We start from the raw sequence: 21,580 nt of genomic DNA, 5'->3' as shown, positions 1-21,580 counted from the left end.
GGCGGGGGTGGCCGGCACAGAGACGCCCCAGTCCCTCGCATCCCTCCCAGAGACGTGGACACGCCCATTGGGCAGCAGGCGGGAGAGTTCTGAGCTCGGGTCTGAGGTAACTGTGTACGCGCTGTGTTAGTCACTGTGTACGCAGCAACTGGAGTCCCCGACAGGAGAGGCAGCGCGGTCATGAAGCGAACGACAGGTACGCCCGTGTTAGTTCGGAGTACCACAGTAATTCCCTAGTGGATACCGTACACACCTACACAACTACGTCAGCCAGCCGGCCGTAACGACCAGGAAAACTGGCCGCTCCAGTCGACAGAACAATACCCGGTCGCGCCCACCCACCACACAAACGCGACAGGCGATATTCTGCAAATATGTATTTCACATTCGGCAGTCGGGTGCACGAGCCCACCCAACACAGTACACAAATGAACGCACCAAGATGTCGGCCGACGCAGCTCGCCGTCCATATACCAGCCTGGCGCACTTACAAAAGCATAAATGTATCAAAGACTATACAACCAACCAGTTAAAGACGGGCGACGGAGGCGACGCCGGCAGAAGCTAACTGTAGCGGGACGTCGTGCTGCGGACAGAAGCGCCGACGACGGGAGCACTACATAACAGAGACGGGGTAGCGCCGCGCCGCGCGCCGTCCCCAGCGGCAGGGGCGGCGCCGGCGGCGGCCGAGAGGCGCAGACGACGGGGCGACGGCCGCCCGCCCGCGCTGGCGTGGACGACACGGAGGGCAGACTAGAACACACTCGTGGCGACCTGGCGGAGGGCAGTGGCTGTCAGTGGCGAGATAAGACAAATCGTGGTGAAATATAACCGTCGGTGGTGGTATGTGACAGCTGAGACAGCAGAATGGCAATCGGCAGTCTGGGAGGATGACAGTCGATAACACATAAGTGACCAGGTGGGACTTTGGGCGTCCTAGCCCCAGGTGGACAAAGGTGATTACAGACGTAAATGAGCGCAAACTTTTGAGTCAGAACAACAGTAGCGAGCTATAAGGGTAAAGTACAGGGTGTCCCATAAGTTCGTTCTCACATTATGTTTGCATGTGAAACAGAGTACATTGCGTTTTGATATATTTACGACCCCTCAACGTGCTCCCCATTTAATAGGCAAACACATGAATACATGCTGCGGCATGCCAACCGGCATGTTTGGCTGCATAGCAGGCTTAAAGTTAACCCAGACTGACTTGACATGCGCCGTGAGCTCCTCGAGGCTGGAACAGCGCTACGCTTCGACGAGCCTCAATTTCAGCATAAACAACAAATTTTTATGAAATTTTGATCCAATGAGGTGCCTGGCATGTGATCTTGCCAAAAACGCCTGTCACAGTCTCCTTGCACCGCTTTTAAGCTTTGCTTGACCTGTGCACTGATGCACTGTCTTGCCTGAAGATGGGTCTACGACCTCCCGGATGCCATTCTCTCCTCTATAAATATGTTCATACTCGCGGTTCGAGTTCAGCTTGAGGGCTGAAACTCCTCCTAGATGTTCTTGGAAAAGCATTCTGCTTCCCAAAACTGTTTCTGGGTTGCCACTTGCAACTTGGTCAACTCCAGAACGCCTATAACCCCACAACACAGTGACCCTGTCCTTTTGCATAGAAACATAACGAGACGAAACGGAGGCCTCCTCCTTCGCCCTTATGGGGTTGTTTTCGGGTTTGGACGGGTGTTTCATCTCGAACGTGGACTAGTTAGTCCTGATGACCTGGTTGATGTCATCAGCCCTCTGTTTTGTTTAGCCTCAGGCATTACGAAACTCATGTTTGGCCATTTTTAGACGTTTTTGACTGTTTTGTGCCCTCCGGTAAGCAAAGCTTAAGTCACCTTGAGTTATGTACCCCGAAAGGACACTCTTAGACAGCTGGTAATCCATCCTGAAAAGTCTGCTTGCCAACTTTGTAACCCTTTGACCTTTTTGATGGCCACTTTGGCGCGACACAGTTTTGGCCACTTGGCTCACTCCTGAGGCCTGACTGGAAAAAGGATAAACTTGCAATAACTGACTCCCGACAAATCATCGGCGTCACTTGCTGACTGTGCGTTTAGTTAGCGATGGACATTGGCTACAGACTGGTAGGCCTCAATCACCCTCAATCGTCGCGAATGGTCACGTGCTGACTAAATACTGAGACGTACCCGTATCGGAGACCTCTATGTTGCTGCGTTAGCCGTCTCTGTAGGAAGCGGGCTCTATAGCAAACACTATTTTGTCTACAGAAATTAGCTACTGTGGAGCATATTTCTACCAGCCATGGCAACCACGTAAGCTCAGTTACGAACCAATTTCAGCGTGCCTTTAAGCAAGAGAGCCTAAAAATGTAAAATTTAGGTGAGAACGAACTTATGGGACACCCTGTACAATTACCCTGTCACGACGTGTAGTCCGAGATATCAGTAACGCTGGGCCGGTAAAGTGCCGGTAAATTTCAACGCCATCAAAACATCACGAGTGAAAAACATGCTGGGATACTATCTGGAGGATAAACCCGTCTGGCTTATAATTAACCCGCGCCGTGCTGGGGGGGCGTTTTTACGCCCCCCCCTCAGGTTTTTCGCAAATATCTCAAAAACGGCGGCGCGCAGCGCCGCCGTTTTTGGTACACGTGTTCCTACATCATTTCCGCACATGTTGTGAAAATTTCAGACCTAGGCCGTTCAAGGTCAGGTCACCAGGTCACGTCAAGTGACCTTACCTCAGAAAAAGTTCAAAGGCTCGCTATAGCTACACCGACTGAACGATCACTTTGAAACTTTCAGCGATTGATATGAGTAACAGTATGTATAAAATGTATATCTCGGATTTTTGATATCTGTGACCTAAGGTCAGGTCAATTTTGCGACCTCTCCATTATAAGTCAATGGGAGAAAATTGAAATGCGCCTCTTTTGGACGAATATCGTTCAAAACGCTCTCAAACATCGGTTCATAGGTAAACATGACACACTGAATAGGAAAAATGCACCTGTGACCCCTCTGTGTGCCCCTGAGGTCATCTCAGGTCATGAACGGTCGCCAGCAGTTTTTTGGCTATAACTTTTGATAGAGACGTGCTAGAGCGGTGAAAACACGTCAGATGTGTTCAGCTCGACGATACGGATCGACTGATATGCAACATGACCCTTTTCGGTCAGGTCATGACCTTGACCTGAGGTCAAATTTTCAAAATGACCTTTCAAGGTCAACGAATAGTTCATTCGACGCGTCTCGACGAGAGAAACACGATGCTGGCAAAAGTAATGTCATGGCGCTTATGAGTCAAAAGTTATTGACGAAAAAACGTTTTTCGTAAAAACGGCTATTTTTGGAGTTTTTGCCCTCTGGAGGCTAAACCGTTGACCTGAGGTCAAATCTGAGGACATTACTCAGAAAGGTCTGTAAAAGGGCTATCGAATGCGCTTTTCCGCGGCGCTGTAGCTCTATCGGTTCCCGAGATAGCCGTTGGCAGTTTCCAAAATGTTGAAATAGTCAACATTTTACCTTTGGTGACCTCTGGTGACCTGACCTTTGACCTGACCCAAAAAATGACCGAAGTGTTTTCGTCCTTATTTTTGACGCTCTTTCGATTGCCGCTTACCGCGTGTCGCTACGTGGCCCAGGAGCCGAGTTAGACGGGGGGGCGTGAAAACGCCCCCCCCAGCACTCGGCGGAAAGTTCAGGCCACCAGCACGGCGCGGGTTAAGACATCAACAGGAATGATTTAATCTCACATAGGTACAGGAGGACTTTAAACACAAAAAGCAAGAGTACCGCACCATTACAGGAAATGGCCTTGTCTAAGACTCCTTGACAGATCAGACTGCGGTATAGAACTGGGACATTGACATTTCTTCAAAACATCCGTATGCACTCCTGTGAAAAACCGAAACCAATATCGATGACACCATCGACAAACTATCGCTTGATAGTAACCTTCATAGCCGATAAGCGCACCATCAAAATCCCACATTAGCTCCACATCCTGCAACATTAACGCATTTAGATCCAATAACCTCTGACCCAATCTAGCACGTAATCCACGTCAATATCTATTTCTGCGAGTCTGCGACCCGTCCCCTATCTCGGATTTCCTGTCCCGTGGCAAATCCCAGATATGTGCGTGAAGTAGTGGCGTTTTAGCCAGTGTCCGGCGTAGTGCGTTTCGATACAACATAAACAGTTCCCGGAAAGCGGTCAGCCCACGGCCGGCAAGTGACGTATGGGAATTGAGGCGGGACTTGCCCTGGTACTCAGGGGCCGGGTCCCGGTGGACGCACACAGGAATGTGCGGAGTTAATGATGAATGGACGATCAATGCAGATGCACACACGGACCCAATGGTATGTCCCATGGGACAAGGTGATGAACATTGGTAGACGTACATAATACACCACTAAATCATAAACTGAGAGAATAGTTAACACTTATAATTTCACCAGGGACAAAACTTGTGCACTTTTTCCCCAGCATCTCCAAAAGTTCATGAGTTGCTTGCGTGAAAAATGATTTCCCCTGAGAGCAGACATTGTTTACGCGATTTGGGAACGTCTTACAACATTGTGTCTGTTTGCATCTAAACATCACTCGCGTCTCGCGACTCGTCGTCACACCGGACACCCCCCCCCCCCTCCCGCGGCACGGACATCCTCCCACCCCACCCCCAGCCGGACACTGCCCTCCCCTCTCGGTGAGCGCGTGCTACCGGCGTCACCACCCCGGACATGTGACGGGCCCCGGCGGGCCGCCCCCGGGCACGGACAATGGCTCTCCGGCCGCGGTTGGTCGCGCTCCGCGTCCGTGTGACCGCCACTTCCTGCCCTGTGCGAACAACACGTGGCGACGCGTCCCGGCGAACGTGCCAATGTGGGCCTCGCTCTCCGCGCGTGCCTCTCAGGGAATATGGAACAGTGAACTCGTGGGTGCGTTTGGAACGAGTGTGCTCTATTGTCCATCGATAAAAGCGGTCCAACAGTCGCGTGCTGGGCCTGCTGTGCTTTTTTCGCTTTCGCAACTGTGCGTCACATAGCGTTTCTCCGTGGGTTATTGTTGTGGTACATTTATGGGCTGCCAGCCGTGACTGTATTATCTACCCTCCGATCTTTCCGGCCATAACATACAGTCGCGATGCCATCATTCCGCCCCTCCTCACCCTTTCACCTTCTGGTGCCTGTCCCCGCCGCTTCCCTTCTATTGCCATTTCCTCTCTGCGCCGCTTGTCATGCTGGCCTTCAGGAGCAAGAAAAAATGAGATGACACATACAAGCTAGCCATCGTCGCATGGGCTATCACAGTAAGATTAAACCTAGCTGCCTGCCTATCTACGCCTTTGCAAAGACACCCACCCAGCGTCATCTGATCCTTCACTACAGCGCCCCTCCCACCCGTCGTGACGCCCTGCTCGTCACGGCGCCCCGCTCCGCGTCCCGTCACGTTACTCACCGCGTCCGCCCGTCACATCACGTCCACAAAGTAGTCGGGCTGTCTGCCGTCGGGCGCGGCGGCGGCGGCGGCGGCGGCGCCGGGCGGCACGGCCGCCGACCTCTGGCTGGTCACCGTCGTCGCTACTGACTCTGTGCCGTCGCTGCTGGAGCCGCCGCCTCCGCCCGGTCCGCCGCCGGCCGCTGCCGACTCGAGTCTCCGACGCTGGGAGCCGGCAGAGGAGCCGCCGCTGCCGCTGCCTGTGACCGCAGAGCAGCACGGGAGGAGGGTCAGACACTGCTTCAAAGGGAAACGGGAGCATAACAGTAGTAACATTGAGCCAAGAGGGAGGGAACAAGTCATGATGGGTTAAGGCTGGAACACAGCTTTCAAGCGTGTAAAACGCGGCTCCGCACCTCTTATTAGAATACATGTCATATTTTCTGTTTTCAACACGTAGCTCGAAAGCTGTGTTCCATGCTCTAGACGGTGACTAAAAGCTAGACGATGAACTAAAATTCGACAGAAGAACAAACAGTACCAACAGCACGGGTTAAGCCCCGTGAACGGAAATAGTGCGTTTATGGAAATGACGTTATTTGAATCACACTGGATAAGCTATTTTCCTATACCGTTACTGCGCAGTTTATGTTATTTCCTCAGTTCAACAACTTGCGCTAATCCATAGACTAAATGCTCGCACGACAATCTAGCAAGGTATTTAGCAGCATAATCGTCTTATCCAACAGCAAAATATTCCAAACACTCTCAGAGGTAAACATACAAACAACAAACAAATCAGCACCAACAGCACGAAAAGTTCGTTTGGGAAACGGGACCATTCATTCACTCAGCGCTGTATATCTTTAGACACGACGCTATCCTGGTAAAAACCCCGGCGCTGTCCCATGATTCATCACCGCAGACGGCTCCGTTTCTGGAGACACCAGCTTCCAGTGTTCACTAGCGCCAGTCTGAGGTCAGGGGGTCACCCTCTCATTCCCTAACCACGGAGTCCCTCCTCTTTCCCCTTCCCCGGTCATATGATTAGGGGGGTCACCTCTCTCTAACCACAGAGCCCCTCTTCCCGGCGGCGGTCAGCTGACCCGCGCTCACCCCTCTCCCAAACCACATCCATCCGTCCGGGCCGCGCGGGGGCACGGCAGGACGGGACGGGGCTGCGGCGGGAAGCCCGGGCGGTTCCTCGCACAATTACGTCACCCGGTACACGGTACTGGAGACGGGCGCGGACTATGTAAACAGATATTCGGCTCGGAGCTGCGCGCCCGGCAGATATCGTCACTGAGGACTGTCAAAGTGCATTGGGATCGGACGGGATCAGCTGAACGACAAACAATGCCGCTGTACTTCCCACTGTTATCGTTTTCCGTGCAGAATCAGAATGGTTTACGCAATAATTTATCGATATCTGAGCCAACAATGTAACCATATTAAGACCAGTGGACGCAACGTTTATTGTTACGCCGGCAGCACTATGATTTACATAACAAACCTTAATCGTTTTGCACATAATTGCACGTCCGGAAAATGTGCAGTGAGTGTGTTTTCTCTCAATGCCGATCAGATGCCGCACTAGAGTTCTGCGAGGCCCGCGCCTTACTGTAGCCATTTCACTATCAGCTGGAAGTTCTCCATGGCCGCCAAATCTCATAAATTTCCCTTTATCATATTCACACCTCAGACACATTTCTGCTTTTACCTCACGTCAAAATCGTGCATGTTTGCTACGTTGTTAGCCAACTCCCTCACTCCCCATTCCTCGATCAGCAAATAAAAGTTTGCAGCTCCGTTTCTTCAGGCCATTCCACTAAATACTAGTATTGCCGCTGGGTATGCAAGTTACACCCGTACCATCCCCAGACGGTTCGTTCAGTCGCGCTGTCAGCCTGGGTCTAAGGGATCAAAGACTGGATAGACTGACAGACTACTGTGACTACTGACTATCCATTTCTCTCCGTGCACCCACCTCCTTCCCGCTGACTGAAGCTGCCGGCCTCGTTCGTATAGCTGAACGGCATCGGCGCGTAGCCCTGCGCCGGCGGTACGTATGTACCGCTGTAGGGTACGTGGGGGACGGCCCACTGCGTGCCTGACGAGGGCGGCGGCAGCGGGCCCAGGGTGTCCCGGTCCACCTCCGATAGACCGTCCTCGTCGCCTAGCTTCATACCGGAGAAACCTGACCGTGGGGAAAATATACGGTTAAAACTAATGGTAAACGTTGACGGCAAGACGATACGTGGGAGTGCACAGTGGGAGCTGACCTTCAAACACGTCATGACATTGTTTGTTTGTTGGGGGTTAGGACACGTCATGACATTACTGGCTTTTTCGTATAGTCGGCTGTCATACTTCGCCTTGGGTCAATTGCAGCTAAACTGAAGCTGGTTGCACTGTCGACATTATACAACCATTCAGTATTCACATACGACGGTGGCTCCACCACAGTAAGCAATGAGCGACAGGGTCGATATACAGATACAGAAACGTGGCGACATCTATGATCGGTTCCAGTGAGCCGGTGTAACGACAACGATGAACGAGCACAACGGATTCAACCCACCGCTACAGAGATCTCCGAACACGTAGTAGCACTGCTCGGAGAAGGTGTTCTTGTTGACCGTGTGTCGGATGAAGCCGGCCCGCAGCATGTGAGCGGCGTACTTGCGCGCCTCGCGCCGGTCAGCGAACCCGGTTACGTAGCTGTGTAGCCAGTCGACCACGTCCGAGCCTGGAATACAGACAGACAGAGGATACGTTAGAGGTTAGTTAGATAGAGGTATATTTAGTCCGGAGTCGGAGGGACGGCGAGTGGACACAGTGGCACATCGGGGGTCTGCTTAGAGAGCGTGGGTTGCAGGCCATTTCATAAACCAAACACCAACATATGTTAGGCGCCAACAGCCCATGAAGGAAGTTAAAACTGTAGGCACAAAATCGCATATGTATACGTCCTAACGAAACGTTTGTTTGAAAAACGTCAAATGTCGCATGATCCCTCATAACTTCGTTTGTAGATGGCAGAAATCGAAAAAACATCTTACCTTCTTGGCTAATTTCCCATTCAAGATGAGTTCAGCTGGCATCCTCTCTCGCCCTTACAGGCCATATAGCCTCGTTGCTGGTACGCCCTAACACCACCCAATCGCCCTTACAGCATCGCTTATCCCATTCAAACATTAACCCTTTATTTTGGTTCTAAACTAGCGGATTGTTCGGCTTCCAGGTACGTCCTCCCCTGACAAACAACCCTCCCTCTCGTGCCCCCACTCACCAATGAACGCGTTCGGTATGGTAATCTTCAGCCACATCCTATCCCGCACCTCCAGTCCGCTGTCAGGCGCAGCCATGGCGCGGGCAACGGCCAGCATTCCCGAGTCCACAGTTAGCGGCTCGGCCGGCGGTCCTGCAGACAGGAGGGGCACTGCGACACCGGAGCGCACGCAGGGCGGCAGCGGCGGCGGCGGCGGCGGGGGAGGCGGACGGTGCGCAAGCGTCAGACCAAGGCGGAAGCGGTGCCGGCGGCCAACACAACCAGGCGGTAAGCGTGAGTGGCAGGGTGCGAGCGGGGGAGGGTCGGTGGCAGAGACAGGCGGTGCCGTAGTAGTGACGGGTGAATCGTTGGGACGGACAGACTATGGTAGAGGGCGGTGCGTCAGCTAGCGGCGCCACAACACCCAGTCAGCAAATGAACAATAAAAGCGGAGCAACGTGAATAAGACACATTGGGCAGCAGCTGCAGTTCAGAGGCGGACACAAACCAACACAGAGCAGAACACGACCAGACGGGGTGCGGATAATTAGGGTCTGCTAAGAGGGTGGGACAGACAGGAGTAGCTGAATGGGGTGGGAGGTGGGCTTGGACCAGCACTGAGCACGAGCAGGGCACGCCAGAGCGCTGAATAGCTAACTAGCGAGGCGAACACGGCAGGATAGCGACCACACACACAGCAAAAGCGACGGACAGACAGCCGGGCCGCGTGCTACTCCAGCGGTGTACGAATATGACAATCTAAAATTGTGGCTTAGGGCATCTTCACGCTTACGTAATACAATCTATGAGTGTAAAAAAGATGAGCCAAGAGATTGAGAAGATTAATATGAAAATGAAAGCAACTAGAGTAAGCCCGAACATAAAATTGGAGGCCATTCAATCGCAACTATTTCATCAGACAGTAGCGACAACCCAGACCACCCGCTCTCAAGACCACCCGCTAAGAAAAGTCCTATCCTCTCCCTGTCGTTCGCTCCCCTCCCAACCAAGCTCAATAACAGTCTCCCATATGACAGCGCCTGGTGTCTGCACTCACTCTCTGACTCGGGCATACTGCTGGCCAGTGACGAGCTGGTCGACGTCAGGGTTGAGAGGGACGGCTGACGAGCGCCGGTGAACTGGCCTGGGGACAACACGGGAAGGTTAATGGTCAGATGGTCAGATAAAATAGCCTGGGAATAGTTACCACGCGGGAGGATAACAAGGGCGGTTTACCAGATCAAGTTACAGTGGTGATAAGGTTATATTGGCAAACAAGTGAGAATGCACTCATGCAAGAGGGAGACCCAAGGCATACACACTAAAAGGACCAAGAAATCAGCTGAATACTAAACAGCAGCACTGAAAGTCAACGCCATAACGGGAATATTATTTCAGTGGTTACCACTAGCTAGATTTATGCTCTATATCCTGTTCAATATGAGGACGAACATTTGACTCAATGGCCACAGCGAACTTCACAATTAGAACACTCATCACCAAGTTTCTCCGTGCACATGCACCGTTAGCAATAATCAGCACACGTCACCACCTCTGCCGTAACACATGATGACACGTGCTGACACTACGTCCTTTCACTATCGGCGCGTCCTTTCACTGCTGACGTCGTGCGTACAAGATACATCAGGTCCACAGGGAATGAGACTGCAGGGGTGGGATAAAAGGGGCGGGGCCCGTAGACAGCCGAGTAAACACAACTCGGCTGGCCGCCGGCAAAAAGCAGCACCTGTATACCCCACAGCGCCGGCTTGTGGCAACAGAGCCGTTTTTGCGTGGGATGAGCTTCGAGAGACTACACAAGAGGAGCTGATGGCGAGCGCGTTAAAGACGGCTTAGAGCCCGAGATTAACGCACACTGCACAGACCGGTCGAGCATACGAGACCAATCCAACGGCTAGACAGGTTGCTGGTATCAACTCCAGCACCTATGGACTAGGGCACTAACAGTCTACACACGTCCCAAACTGGGACCGTGGGGCCCATGATACGAGGACAGTGGGCGGCGGGACCATTTGTCTCAGGAGCTGCTTAGTCGCTTACCCTTGCCTCCGTGGTGACTGGGTGTGAAGGAGGATGGCGCTCCGATCGAGTATTCACCTGGAAATAGCGAGAACAAAACGGCGTCAGGGTAGATGCACAGGTTCACATACTGTTCAACGCCAACCAGAGATGGGATGAAAACGAGATCCCTGTGAGTCATGGAATGTAATTGTAATGAGATATTCTTTTAGTGCACCCAGATCATGTCGGTCATAAAGGCCAAGCCCATGGCAGGCGATTCATATCTGAGCGGGACAGCAAACCCAGCAGATGCTTATTCCTTCGATGCTCCCCAATCCAAATTAAATCTAAAGCGTCAAATACAACACCACCACCCAACCCACCACCCAAACACCCCTCCCTTCCTTCAAGCTCATCCCTTCCCTCCCCCTCACCCCTCTCTCCCCCTTGTTCTCACCTGTCTGGGCCTCACCTCGGCAGGCGGCCGTGTGCGCCACCCAGGCGCCCGGGTCGATCGGACGCACCGGCTCCGTGCGAGGGATCGTGAAGTAGCCCTTCGGGTTCGGGTCCCAGCACTTGGCCACCACCAGCTTCACCGGCCCCGGCTTCTGAACCACGTCTCGCAGGACCCGCACGGCGTCGTCGTTGGACATGTTCTCAAAGTTGATGTCGTTGACTTGGAGGATCATGTCTCCCGGCTCTATCCGGCCGTCCAGGTTCACGGCGCCGCTGTGGAGAGGAGGGAGGGGCACGGGTTAAAGACGGATTCGCGGTGATTAACATACAGGCATATTCACGACAAGTTGTTCATACACATGCTTCGCTCCTGAAATGTCCCCGAAAGTGATGCAACAGGCGTTGCTACAAACCAATGTAGCACCAATAAGTGCCAGGAGAACGATCGATACAATTATTGGCATGCCTGAATGGTCATTCAATGAATGAATGGATGGATGGATGGATTGGATAGATAGATGGATGAATGAATGGATGAATGAATGAATGAATGAATGAATGAATGAATGAATGAATGAATGAATGAATGAATTTTTACTTATTCAATAATCTACACACGCTAGCAGCATCGCACGCTTCTCTCCCACGTCCAAAGCAGTCCTTTTCGAAACCCACTTTCAAGCCACAGTATTTCAAACACCCATTCACCCACCGTTCCTGATCCCCGCTCACCCCTTCATGATGCTGCCGACGTAGATGCCGCCGTCGCCGCCCTTGTTGCTCTGCCCGACGATGCTGATGCCGAGGAAGTTGACCGTGTCCATGTTCAGCGTCACCGTGATGATGTTGAGCGTCATCGTCGAGTCGGTGATGGAGCTGAAGGAGGAGGTGCGCGACATGCCCGGCTGGCCGCGCTGCGGCCGCGGCTTTCTCCGACGGTGCCGCCGGTGCACGCGAGACACCGAGGTGCTCCCTGGTGGGCGGAGGAGGGAGGAGGTGTTAGAGGGTGACGGGAGAGTAAACACATCTCGGGGGATCTCAACAAAGGGGTCAGACTCAGAGGGTTACGAACAAAGTATACACATCTGGGGATCTCCAGGGAAGGGGTTACAGAAAAGAGGGCTGAGGAAAGAGCACGCACCTCAAGAACTCCAATGGATGGGCTATTATTACGCTGCAGGATCAATAGCAATAGATAGGATGCATTCCCTAAAAAGGACCGAAGGCGGAAGATACGAAAGGAAGATCAGCAAACGTAAACAATGGCGTTGCCGACGTCTTGTGAAGGCCGGGAAGGCACGAGGAGTCACCTGGGCTGATGTGGCCTATGAAACATCAACACGACTGCCAACAAACACGCTGCAACCCTATCTCACTACAAACAGATTATCGTGTTCACTGCAGAACAGTAGCGATAAATACAGTTGTTGATTGGGCTGGCTATGGTTCCCTAGATCCAGCCTGCAGAACATCATCAGAACATCACTTCCCTATATTCACATGCTGTACTAAAAAAATCAACCCACCTGAAGACAATTGGATTACCACCTTCAATTATAACAAAGTCACTGAACTACAAGAATACCTATCCCAACAGCTCTCAACATTCCATACCATCCCTGATGCAAATACTGCAGCTGATACACTTATCAATGCATACTCTTCAGGCATAGCATTGTTTAGCATTAAGAGGAAGTGTACTAGGAAAACAACAGTCATAAAACCTTGGATATCTTCAGCAATTCTCACCTCAATAAATACCCGTAGCACTCTATATAGAGAAAAAACAAAGAATCCTACAAATAGAAACAAACTTGCCTATCAAAGACATAGAAACTGCCTCAATGGCTTGATAAGGGAAGCGAAGAAAAAGTACTTTCAGGAACAATTATTGCTTCATAAGACAAATTCAAAGAAAATGTGGGAAATACTCAACAGTTGTATAAATAAGAATCCTAGAAAATCTGAAGTATCTACTGCTTTCAGTGATGCGCATGGAAATCTCATTGAAGACACCAAGCAAGTAGCTCATTTATTTAACAATTTTTTCATATCAATTGGTGAGAAGCTAGAAAAAGAAATCCCAAATACCAGAACTGATCCCCTGGATAGTGTCACTTCCAGTGAAAACACATTTGATCATTTTCACCCAACAAATTCTGCAGAATTAGAGTCCATGATAAGAAATATGAAAAATGTTGGTGCTGGTTTTGACAACATCAATTCAAAAATATTCAAAAATACATATTCAGCAATACTCAGTCAATTGGTTCATTTAATAAACATATCGTTGAGTACTGGAACATTTCCTGAAAGTATGAAGATGGCTGTGGTGAAGCCATTATACAAATCTGGAAATAAAAATATATTTAGCAACTATAGACCCATTAGTATCCTTCCCTATCTTTCCAAACTTCTAGAAAAGATTGTACACCAGAGAATCAATGCATACCTCATACAGAATGACATATTATGTAAGGATCAATTTGGCTTTCAAAAATCCTTATCAACATACATGCCTATAGTACTCCTGCAAGAACGAATAACAAAAAGCATGGAAAATGGGAAAATGTCCTCAGCGGTATTCATTGACCTTAAAAAAGCATTTGATACAGTGAACCACAACATACTCATCAGCAAATGTCGTAAATACGGATTTACTGGTTGTGCTCTTCGCTTTATCAAATCATATCTCACAAACAGACAACAATGTGTAGAATTTAAAAGTACTAGATCCTCTTTTCAAAGTATTAAGCTAGGAGTGCCCCAAGGCTCTATCCTAGGCCCCTTACTCTTCCTTATATACATAAATGACTTAAAAAATGTATGCAAAAAATCAGAATGCCTTCTATATGCTGATGACACAGCCTTACTTTTTGAAGGTGAAAATACACAGGAACTACAAGAAAATATGAATAAAGAACTTGAAGCTGTATCCATTTGGCTTCAAGCAAACAAACTCACACTCAACGTACAAAAAAACATTTACCAAGTATACAACCAAATGGGTAATATCATTAATTTGAACATTATGATACATGGTGAAAGAATTGAAATAGCAGAAAAGTAAAATATCTAGGCATCACTATTGACCCTGCCTTGAAGTGGAAATACCACATCGATAACATAGCAATCATTATCAGTAGAAATATTGGAATCTTCAGTAGAGCGAAGTACTTTCTTCCTGAAAAATCATTACTCTTGCTCTACAACTCACTGATTCTTCCTTTCTTAAACTATTGCTGCCTAATCTGGGGTTTCACATATCCAACTTATCTCCACAAAATCGAAGTATTACAAAAACGAGCAGTTCGAATTATAGTAAATGAACATCGTCTTGCACATACTATGCCCATATTTCGTAAGCTCAATGTTCTTAAAGTAAACGCACTAGCTAGACAACAACTTATCATGTTCATGTATCGAAAATTCGCTTCACATTTACCATCGCAACTTAACCAATTGTTTACTACAGTAGATCAGGATAATATAAGAACAAGAAATAGACAACATTTTCACGAACCCTTCTCGGCAAAACGTTATCGTGCACAAATAGCATCATGGATAGGACCGCGTGTCTGGAATAATGTCGTTGCATCCCAATTCTCTATAACAACCATTAATCAGATATCTAAATCTCAGCTAAAAAGATACGTCAAAGCATACTTCATACAAAATATGTAAGCTTTTTCGAGAATTTCCTCTGGAATTCTCGCTATCCTTTCATTGCAACTTATGTAATTTCAAATGTACTTGCCTCAAAACTGCACTAATTGCAAGTAAATCATGTTTCATCGAAATTATTTTCATCATCGTCATTCGTCACCATGAATAATCTCTGGCGCTGGAGCAAGGAGCCTGACCAGCAACAAGCTTCGCTTAGCTGGAAAGGCTTTTCTGCCCTCAGCATTGACCGGCCGAATTTTTGACCAGAGCGATTCCCCACGTATGTTTGCATGACGTGTGAATGAGCGATTGTTTTTTTCTACTCTAGATGAATGCATGCCCTTCTGAGTGAAAGTTGCTTTCGGTATCGTAGTAGAGAACAGTCATCTGTCTGGTTTCAGCAGTGGCTACTTTCGCATTCTGTTCTTGTCTCCGCCTAAACCCGCTACCCCTTCTCTCATTTGCTTTTTTTTAGTTTTATTTCCTTTCTTAGCAGGGAGTGCCGCGACTGATCAGTTTATTTTATCTGGTGTTAACGTAAGGTTCTGCTAGTCGCTGGGTTTGAGGGCGGGGGCACTCCTGGTCACCTGATCATGGGTGGCGGAGTAGTTCGAAAAAAAGAGCAGCGGTGCCGCTCCAAAGGAGCAAAAAAAAAATCATTCATTGCTAAACCGTTGTGCAGTGTGCCCTCCAGCCATTTTAAACAGCAGTCTGTGCCAGCGACATGCCCCAGCACCACAGCTGACCATCCGCAGAAATTCGCGGAATGTTTGCCCAGACGGAGCTGCACGCCCCAGTCACTGCAGGGCGCTATCGGACAGGGCCGTCAACAATCTGAGGTCAGTGTAAACGGCCCATCGATTAACACTACAACAGCTGACGGTCAGACAGTCACTGGAGACTGGGCTGAGCTGCCACAGAGACAGCGCTGAGGTGATCCACTTCCGCAGCTCCCTGCCAAAAGGACTATGTCTAGTGTCTATCCCCTCCGGCTGGACTCTAACCAGTTCCCACCTTCCAGGGCGGTCGAATGCGGATATCCTATCGTGGCCTGTTTGGTCCCCGTCGGTGTTTCAAAGATTATACTTCTACTCTTCACGATATCGTCCCATCTCAGTCCTCACAGTTGCAATGCATCCTAATGCACCGTGCTTCATCGTTACAGGCCACAGTCACTACGACGTCTGACTCTTTTTACTGTCCCACTCCGATGTCCTACGCACCCTTCCAGCATCTCATCTGACTGTCCCACCCCAAAATACCCACCTTCGCGTACCACCGTACCTGTGGTGGATGTGATGCGACTCGAGCCGTCGTCCTCCGAGTCAAAGAAGCTGGTCGACTCCAGGTCCGAGCTGAGCATGGAGCTGTTGTCGTACAGACGCGCCCGGTGCCGTGCGTGCCCGTTGAGCTTCTCACCGGCTGCAGGGGACACAGGCATATAACAGGGTCAGGGGCGCACATAGACAGAGGATACATGGGAATGGGGTGCGTGATGGTTCACGTAGGTAAGGGATTAGTGAAAAGTAAAGGGACGAGCATGAGTGCAATAATAAAATACCACATGTTCGATGAATTACCGTTCTAAAATGACTAAAAAGAAACTCTGCAATCAATAATGCATTCAACTGAAAGGGTAAGAAGATGGTTGAGATGCTTTAATAATTAACAAAAAAGGGTCACCATCACCAACCCAAGAAACACAATCTCAAGAAAGTGAGAGCTGCAACAGTCAGAAGCATGCTCAACAAAACCAAAGCAGCCCAGACCAGGTCAAGCCGTATCAAGCAAAGCCAAGGCATGCGTCAATCATTCCTCCGCGCTACTGTTCTTCGGTGGCACCATCAATTCCGCGTGCACCGGGGTTATCTCAGGTCAGTGGCCCCCTGACCTATCCACCGGCCGGGGGCAGTGGAAGGCGGTCTGAGTCGTCACGGGCCGCTGGCTGAGCGTTTGCAGCCGGTGGAGTCTCCACAGCAGCCGGCGCCGCCTGCTCCGTCCGACCACCGCCCGCTCAGCTCCGTTACCAGCCGTTACCATCCGTTACCAGCTGTTACCAGCCGTATACCGTCCATTACTGCTCATTACGGCTGCACTGTTACACACAGGCAGAGGAGCTCGGCCAGCCGCCGCCGGGGCCCGTGCAGATTGAGGAGTGGTCAATGGTCATTATCCACCTGCGGACGTGACAAGGCCGCCGCGTACTCATTACCGGCACTTTGGCGTGGTTTGCGAGCGGCTGCTGTACCGGGCGCTGAGGCCGGTTAGCGAGGGTTCGCCGGGCAGGCCTGACGCCTGTGTTGGTTAACAGGCATTTCAGACGGCTGCAAACACGCCGGCATGTAATCAACAGACACGTCCGCGGAGCCGAAATGCCACTGTTGAATTGAACGTCCGGCTAGGACACCAGTCGGTCGCTCATCGCCCATGATGATGATTTGGGATTTTTAGGCGCCTGGACTTCAGAGGTCATCGGCACCCATTCATCGCCCATATCTTCCGCTAGCTTCACTAGAAAGAGACGTCGAAAAAACTACCCTCATAGCCGCAGTTTTCAGTCAAAGACCAAGCAACACCAAGCTGCGATTGGCCCGACACACCAACACCAGCCATCCTTTCACCTACGAAAGCCGTTTCACTCTCGCCCCACTCACTCCAACGGACGGACAGACATGTTAGTTTCAGCGCCAGCCCAACTGCAAGCCAGCCATTCCAAGGCGCCGAGCGTCTATCCCCGGGAACGATCACCGCTCCTGGGGCAATTCAGTCAGCTCGGCGTTCCTGGCGCCTGCCTCGGGCACACTGCACTGCACCAGCGTTAGTACGAAGCCGCCGGCGAGCACGCATGCATGCGGCCCGGACCGTCGGCGCTCGAGAGGAGCGCTCACCTGAGTGGTACCGACCGGCGGCCGGGGGCGGCCGTAGTGACGGGCCCAGCCGGTGTCCGTGCCCTGTAGGTCGGCACACACAGACAGGCACACATTAACGGAACCGTTAGAGGCATGGTGGATGCTCTGACGAGCTCATACCAGCCTTGGCAGTGGCAGTGGCAGTGTGGGGGAGATAGTTTATGATAATGATGGGGTGCGGTGTGCGATTGTTGTGGAGACGGGCGAATTTGAGCAAAGGGTTACTCCGTTCATAATTTGGAGATAAGCATGGTCTATCTGTATTTGTGTGCACTCAGCCACCGTAATTACATGAGTGAATGGCACAGTAAAAAGACTGATAATGAAAAGGGGCGGCACAATGATTTGAATGCAGCTGCAGACTGCGGCTATTATGGCCAGCTGCGATCGCATAGCAATGCATGAATGGGCGGGTCCGTAGGCAAACAGTGTCCATATTTAGTAGTCTCTGCTCTTTGCCGGCCGGCGTATAATCGCCTGATGACGGTGCGAACATGCATGAGTGAGGGAAGGGGTCTCTGGCAGCGGAGTGGGCGAATGTATCGCCTTAGTGGGTAAGAGTGATTGGGCAGACACATGCGTGAGTCATGGGACATGCACCAGTGACACGTGATAGTAGCTAAGAAGATCGGTGATAAACAAATAATAATAACTTTAACATACCTGAGTGCACGATAGTGAGAGAATAACACCGAAAATTCAGAGGGCAGTAGAAAACAAGAACTACCATGTGCCCTATCTGATCGTGACATTCGTGCACATCTACACACAATTACGTGATATTGGGAGCACATTCCTTCCTACACATGGAGCACACAACATCAAGTTCATTTCATCAAATTCAGCGCTGGGTGAACGAAATAAACGAACCAGCTTAGGATCAGCATCGCTACGTTCAATGCTGAGTCAGTGTCAGCCGTCAGGACTCAGGAATCAAGGTCATGATCATCATAAAGGAGTCATCATCAATCGTCAGGTCCATGGAGTAGAACCAGAGGTTCAGGAGCAGGAGGCCTGGGGTTAGGGTGTCATGTGTCATAGTCAGGGATCAACCGTCCGATTCTAAGGTCAGTATTATTGTAAGGGTGCTGTCCTGTAGGAAGCTGACAGGACCAGAGAAGGGCCGGAGCTATACAACTGTTTGACGAGATGGATATCGGTACCAGTATGGACGTCATCATCGACATCGTCTGCTCGCACCTCTGACGCCGCTGACGGTCGACTCTGTCTCTGTGGCGTCTCCCGGGGGCCTGGCCAGCTCTGACATGGCGCCCACCGGGTCACCGCACTGGGAGCCGTCGATGGTGCTGCCGTCTGCCGACACCAGCTGAAAAGTGCCGACAACATGTCAGTCAGCGAACGACAACGACTGATGTGATAGAACGATCAGACTGAATGACAGCGACAAGACTGGCGGGATGGCAGCTCGGCTCGAATGCTGCGAGGCTAAAATGATCACAGGCCGCAGAGCACTTTGAATAGACATTACGGCGTAAAAAAACTGTGGTGGGAAGCAGCTCCGAAACATCAGGTAAGCATAAATAGGTAGGTAAGACAAACTTCAGTAAGGTGTTCGATAATGTCAAGTTCCCTATTCCAACTGACGACACAACTTCCGCCGATCAGTCGCTGTGCACCGAATGCATGTACTGCTGGTCTGAGGAAAGGCACTGCCACAGTCCCATTCATCGAACTAACGGCCTGCACGGTAATGCAAGGTTGCCGCAATACAAAAAAGACCGATTACGAACAATGATAGACAACTCGAAGACATGAATGGGCGATTATGAACAATGATTTCTAATTCAGTTGAGTTTCCTTATCAGGAATGCCACACCCCAAGGCTTACACAATGGTTTATAAGCTCTCAACACCGCATAATGTATATGCTCCACTATCAAAGCCCCACTTACTATTCAGTGCCCACAAAGCGGTTGTACCGTAGGGAAACAACCGCTCGCAGAATACCCGCGCCCGGCACATTACCCCAAGCTGGCCCTACCACCTTATCACCACGCTTCTGCTTACCCAATAACTCTAGACGGGCTGACTGATCGGTAATGGTATCCATGCCAGAGCCCCACTAACTAGACTGACCCAATGCCTAAGTCACAACCCACTGAAAAAACCCACGCTCACACCCATCCCAAACCCACGCCTACATCATCCCAGTACATACCCACGATACGACACGTCCGTTGATACATGGCAGGTGCGCTTCATCATCAATTATCTCCTCCTTAACGATTCTGCAACACAGACAGAGAGCGGGCACACGTCAGGAGAGAGCGACGGGCGGACCTGGCAGAGGGCGGGGGCGATCCATCAGCCGCCTGGCGCCGGGCGCTGTCACACCTCCTCCGCCGGCGGCGCCTCAGGGCAGCGCCGGCGGACAGGCTGGCGAGTCTCGGAGGGTTGCACGGGCAGGGCCTGAGCTGGTATAATAACCAGAGGGAGATGCGAGAAGAGGTTATCGGCATAGAGAATGTGGAGATATCGTCTAAACAGGATATGCCATCCATTATCCATTGTTTTACATCTACCAAGTCATCCACGATGAGTGATTAAATTGCCATCAGTGTTCTAAAATTGGATATTGGTTGGGTGTGCCGATGAAGAAAAAATCCTAGGATGAAAAAAAGAAAGTAAATGACTGCAGTATTTTTGCAAAATGGTGTAATGCCAATTTTTTTGCTAACTGATAAACCAGAATTTCATGTCAGGATCTTGACAGGGTGTGGAACAAAAGGATGTGGGTGCATCAACTGTCAAGTGACAAGTGAACTGGCTGTTGGGAATACATGAAACTCTTTTCAGAGATGAAGTAAAGTTGGTCATTCATATTTTAGGGATGAAAATATTTTCCCCATTAGGTGTGATTTGCCACCAAAAAGGCTGACAAATGAAACACTGATTGCCATTCAAAATAAACGATAAAAATTTGATGGGCAATAGGGCAATAACTCACCGATATTCAATTATTTATTCAATTATCAATGGATAAAGGCGAACACATCGATATATCGAAAGACAAGACATTGCACGATAAGGACGATAATAACTGCAGCAGAAGTCACAAGATAGTAGCATAACTATTCGACGGTAGTTATGGCTGACGTGGCCTGGCTAGTGCGACAGCGTACGGAGATTATCTGTCGTGAGATTATCCTGATTGATCCTGATCACTGCATGATAAGGGGAATGATAGCGATATGACTGGCCTGTGAGCGGGCGAGCTGATCCGACAACAAGTAACACGTGCACCGTGACTGGCGAGCAGCATCCCACCGCGGCCCTAGCGAGCGTCCAGCCGTCCCTAGCCCCCGCGAACTCCCGCCCCCGCAGTGCTGACCGTGCATTCACAGTCTGTACACAAACAGCCCGTCTCTGCCGTCACAGGGGCAGCAGCAGTACCAGCAGGCCCATCAACAAATGGCCAGTCTGGCGGCGATCAATAACCCGTCCCAGTGAGACCGAGAGCGGCCTCAGGCGGTTCTGGGAACACGGTCGTCCGTTCGGAGCGACCGCCCGCTCGCCGGTCGGTCGGTTGGTCGGTCTGAGGCGCTCGCTATCTCCCGTCCGGTGACTCATCGCGCGCCTCCCATCCCGTCCCTTTGTCCCCGCGAGCCACAGCTGGGGGTGGATCAGTCGGGAGAACGATTGGAGTGGGTGGGGTGGATGAGATGGCGAGGCACCAACGAGAGAATATCTATCGCAGGTCAAGTGCAAATCGTAAAGGAAGCACGGACTGAAGAAGTGGGTAAATATCAATAGCTGACATTGTTATGCAAGGTTTTCAGTAGTGGGACCATCGGATGAGTCGACGCAATAGCGTT

The 21,580-nt window shown here is 50.6% G+C and overlaps 1 protein-coding gene across 6 annotated transcripts in view; it reads right to left on the bottom strand.

Moving 5' to 3' along the window:
• Positions 1-357: 357 nt before the first annotated feature.
• The window catches only part of LOC122363459 (segment polarity protein dishevelled homolog DVL-3-like), a 31,283-nt gene continuing 10,060 nt past the window's right edge, over positions 358-21,580 (bottom strand). Inside the window, exons 2-14 of one of the 6 annotated variants that reach the window (XM_043332747.1) lie at positions 19,924-19,993; positions 18,945-19,071; positions 17,724-17,786; positions 16,120-16,257; positions 11,902-12,142; positions 11,171-11,442; positions 10,753-10,809; positions 9,749-9,835; positions 8,713-8,862; positions 8,002-8,169; positions 7,408-7,617; positions 5,442-5,680; positions 358-774 (exon numbers count right to left, since the gene is read on the bottom strand). In XM_043332747.1, the coding sequence (XP_043188682.1) occupies positions 5,454-5,680; positions 7,408-7,617; positions 8,002-8,169; positions 8,713-8,862; positions 9,749-9,835; positions 10,753-10,809; positions 11,171-11,442; positions 11,902-12,142; positions 16,120-16,257; positions 17,724-17,786; positions 18,945-19,071; positions 19,924-19,993 (1,810 nt within the window). In that variant the 3' untranslated portion in view covers positions 358-774; positions 5,442-5,453. The remainder of the gene's footprint in view (positions 775-5,441; positions 5,681-7,407; positions 7,618-8,001; positions 8,170-8,712; positions 8,863-9,748; positions 9,836-10,752; positions 10,810-11,170; positions 11,443-11,901; positions 12,143-16,119; positions 16,258-17,723; positions 17,787-18,944; positions 19,072-19,923; positions 19,994-21,580) is intronic. The other 5 variants (XM_043332748.1, XM_043332745.1, XM_043332749.1 and 2 more) reach the window with 5 other exon arrangements.

Source organism: Amphibalanus amphitrite, unplaced genomic scaffold (assembly GCF_019059575.1).
Source record: "Amphibalanus amphitrite isolate SeventyFive unplaced genomic scaffold, NRLGWU_Aamphi_draft 000621F_arrow, whole genome shotgun sequence".
In the NCBI taxonomy this organism is placed as follows: Eukaryota; Metazoa; Arthropoda; class Thecostraca; order Balanomorpha; family Balanidae; genus Amphibalanus; species Amphibalanus amphitrite.
This window is presented reverse-complemented; position numbering and strand designations above follow the sequence as displayed.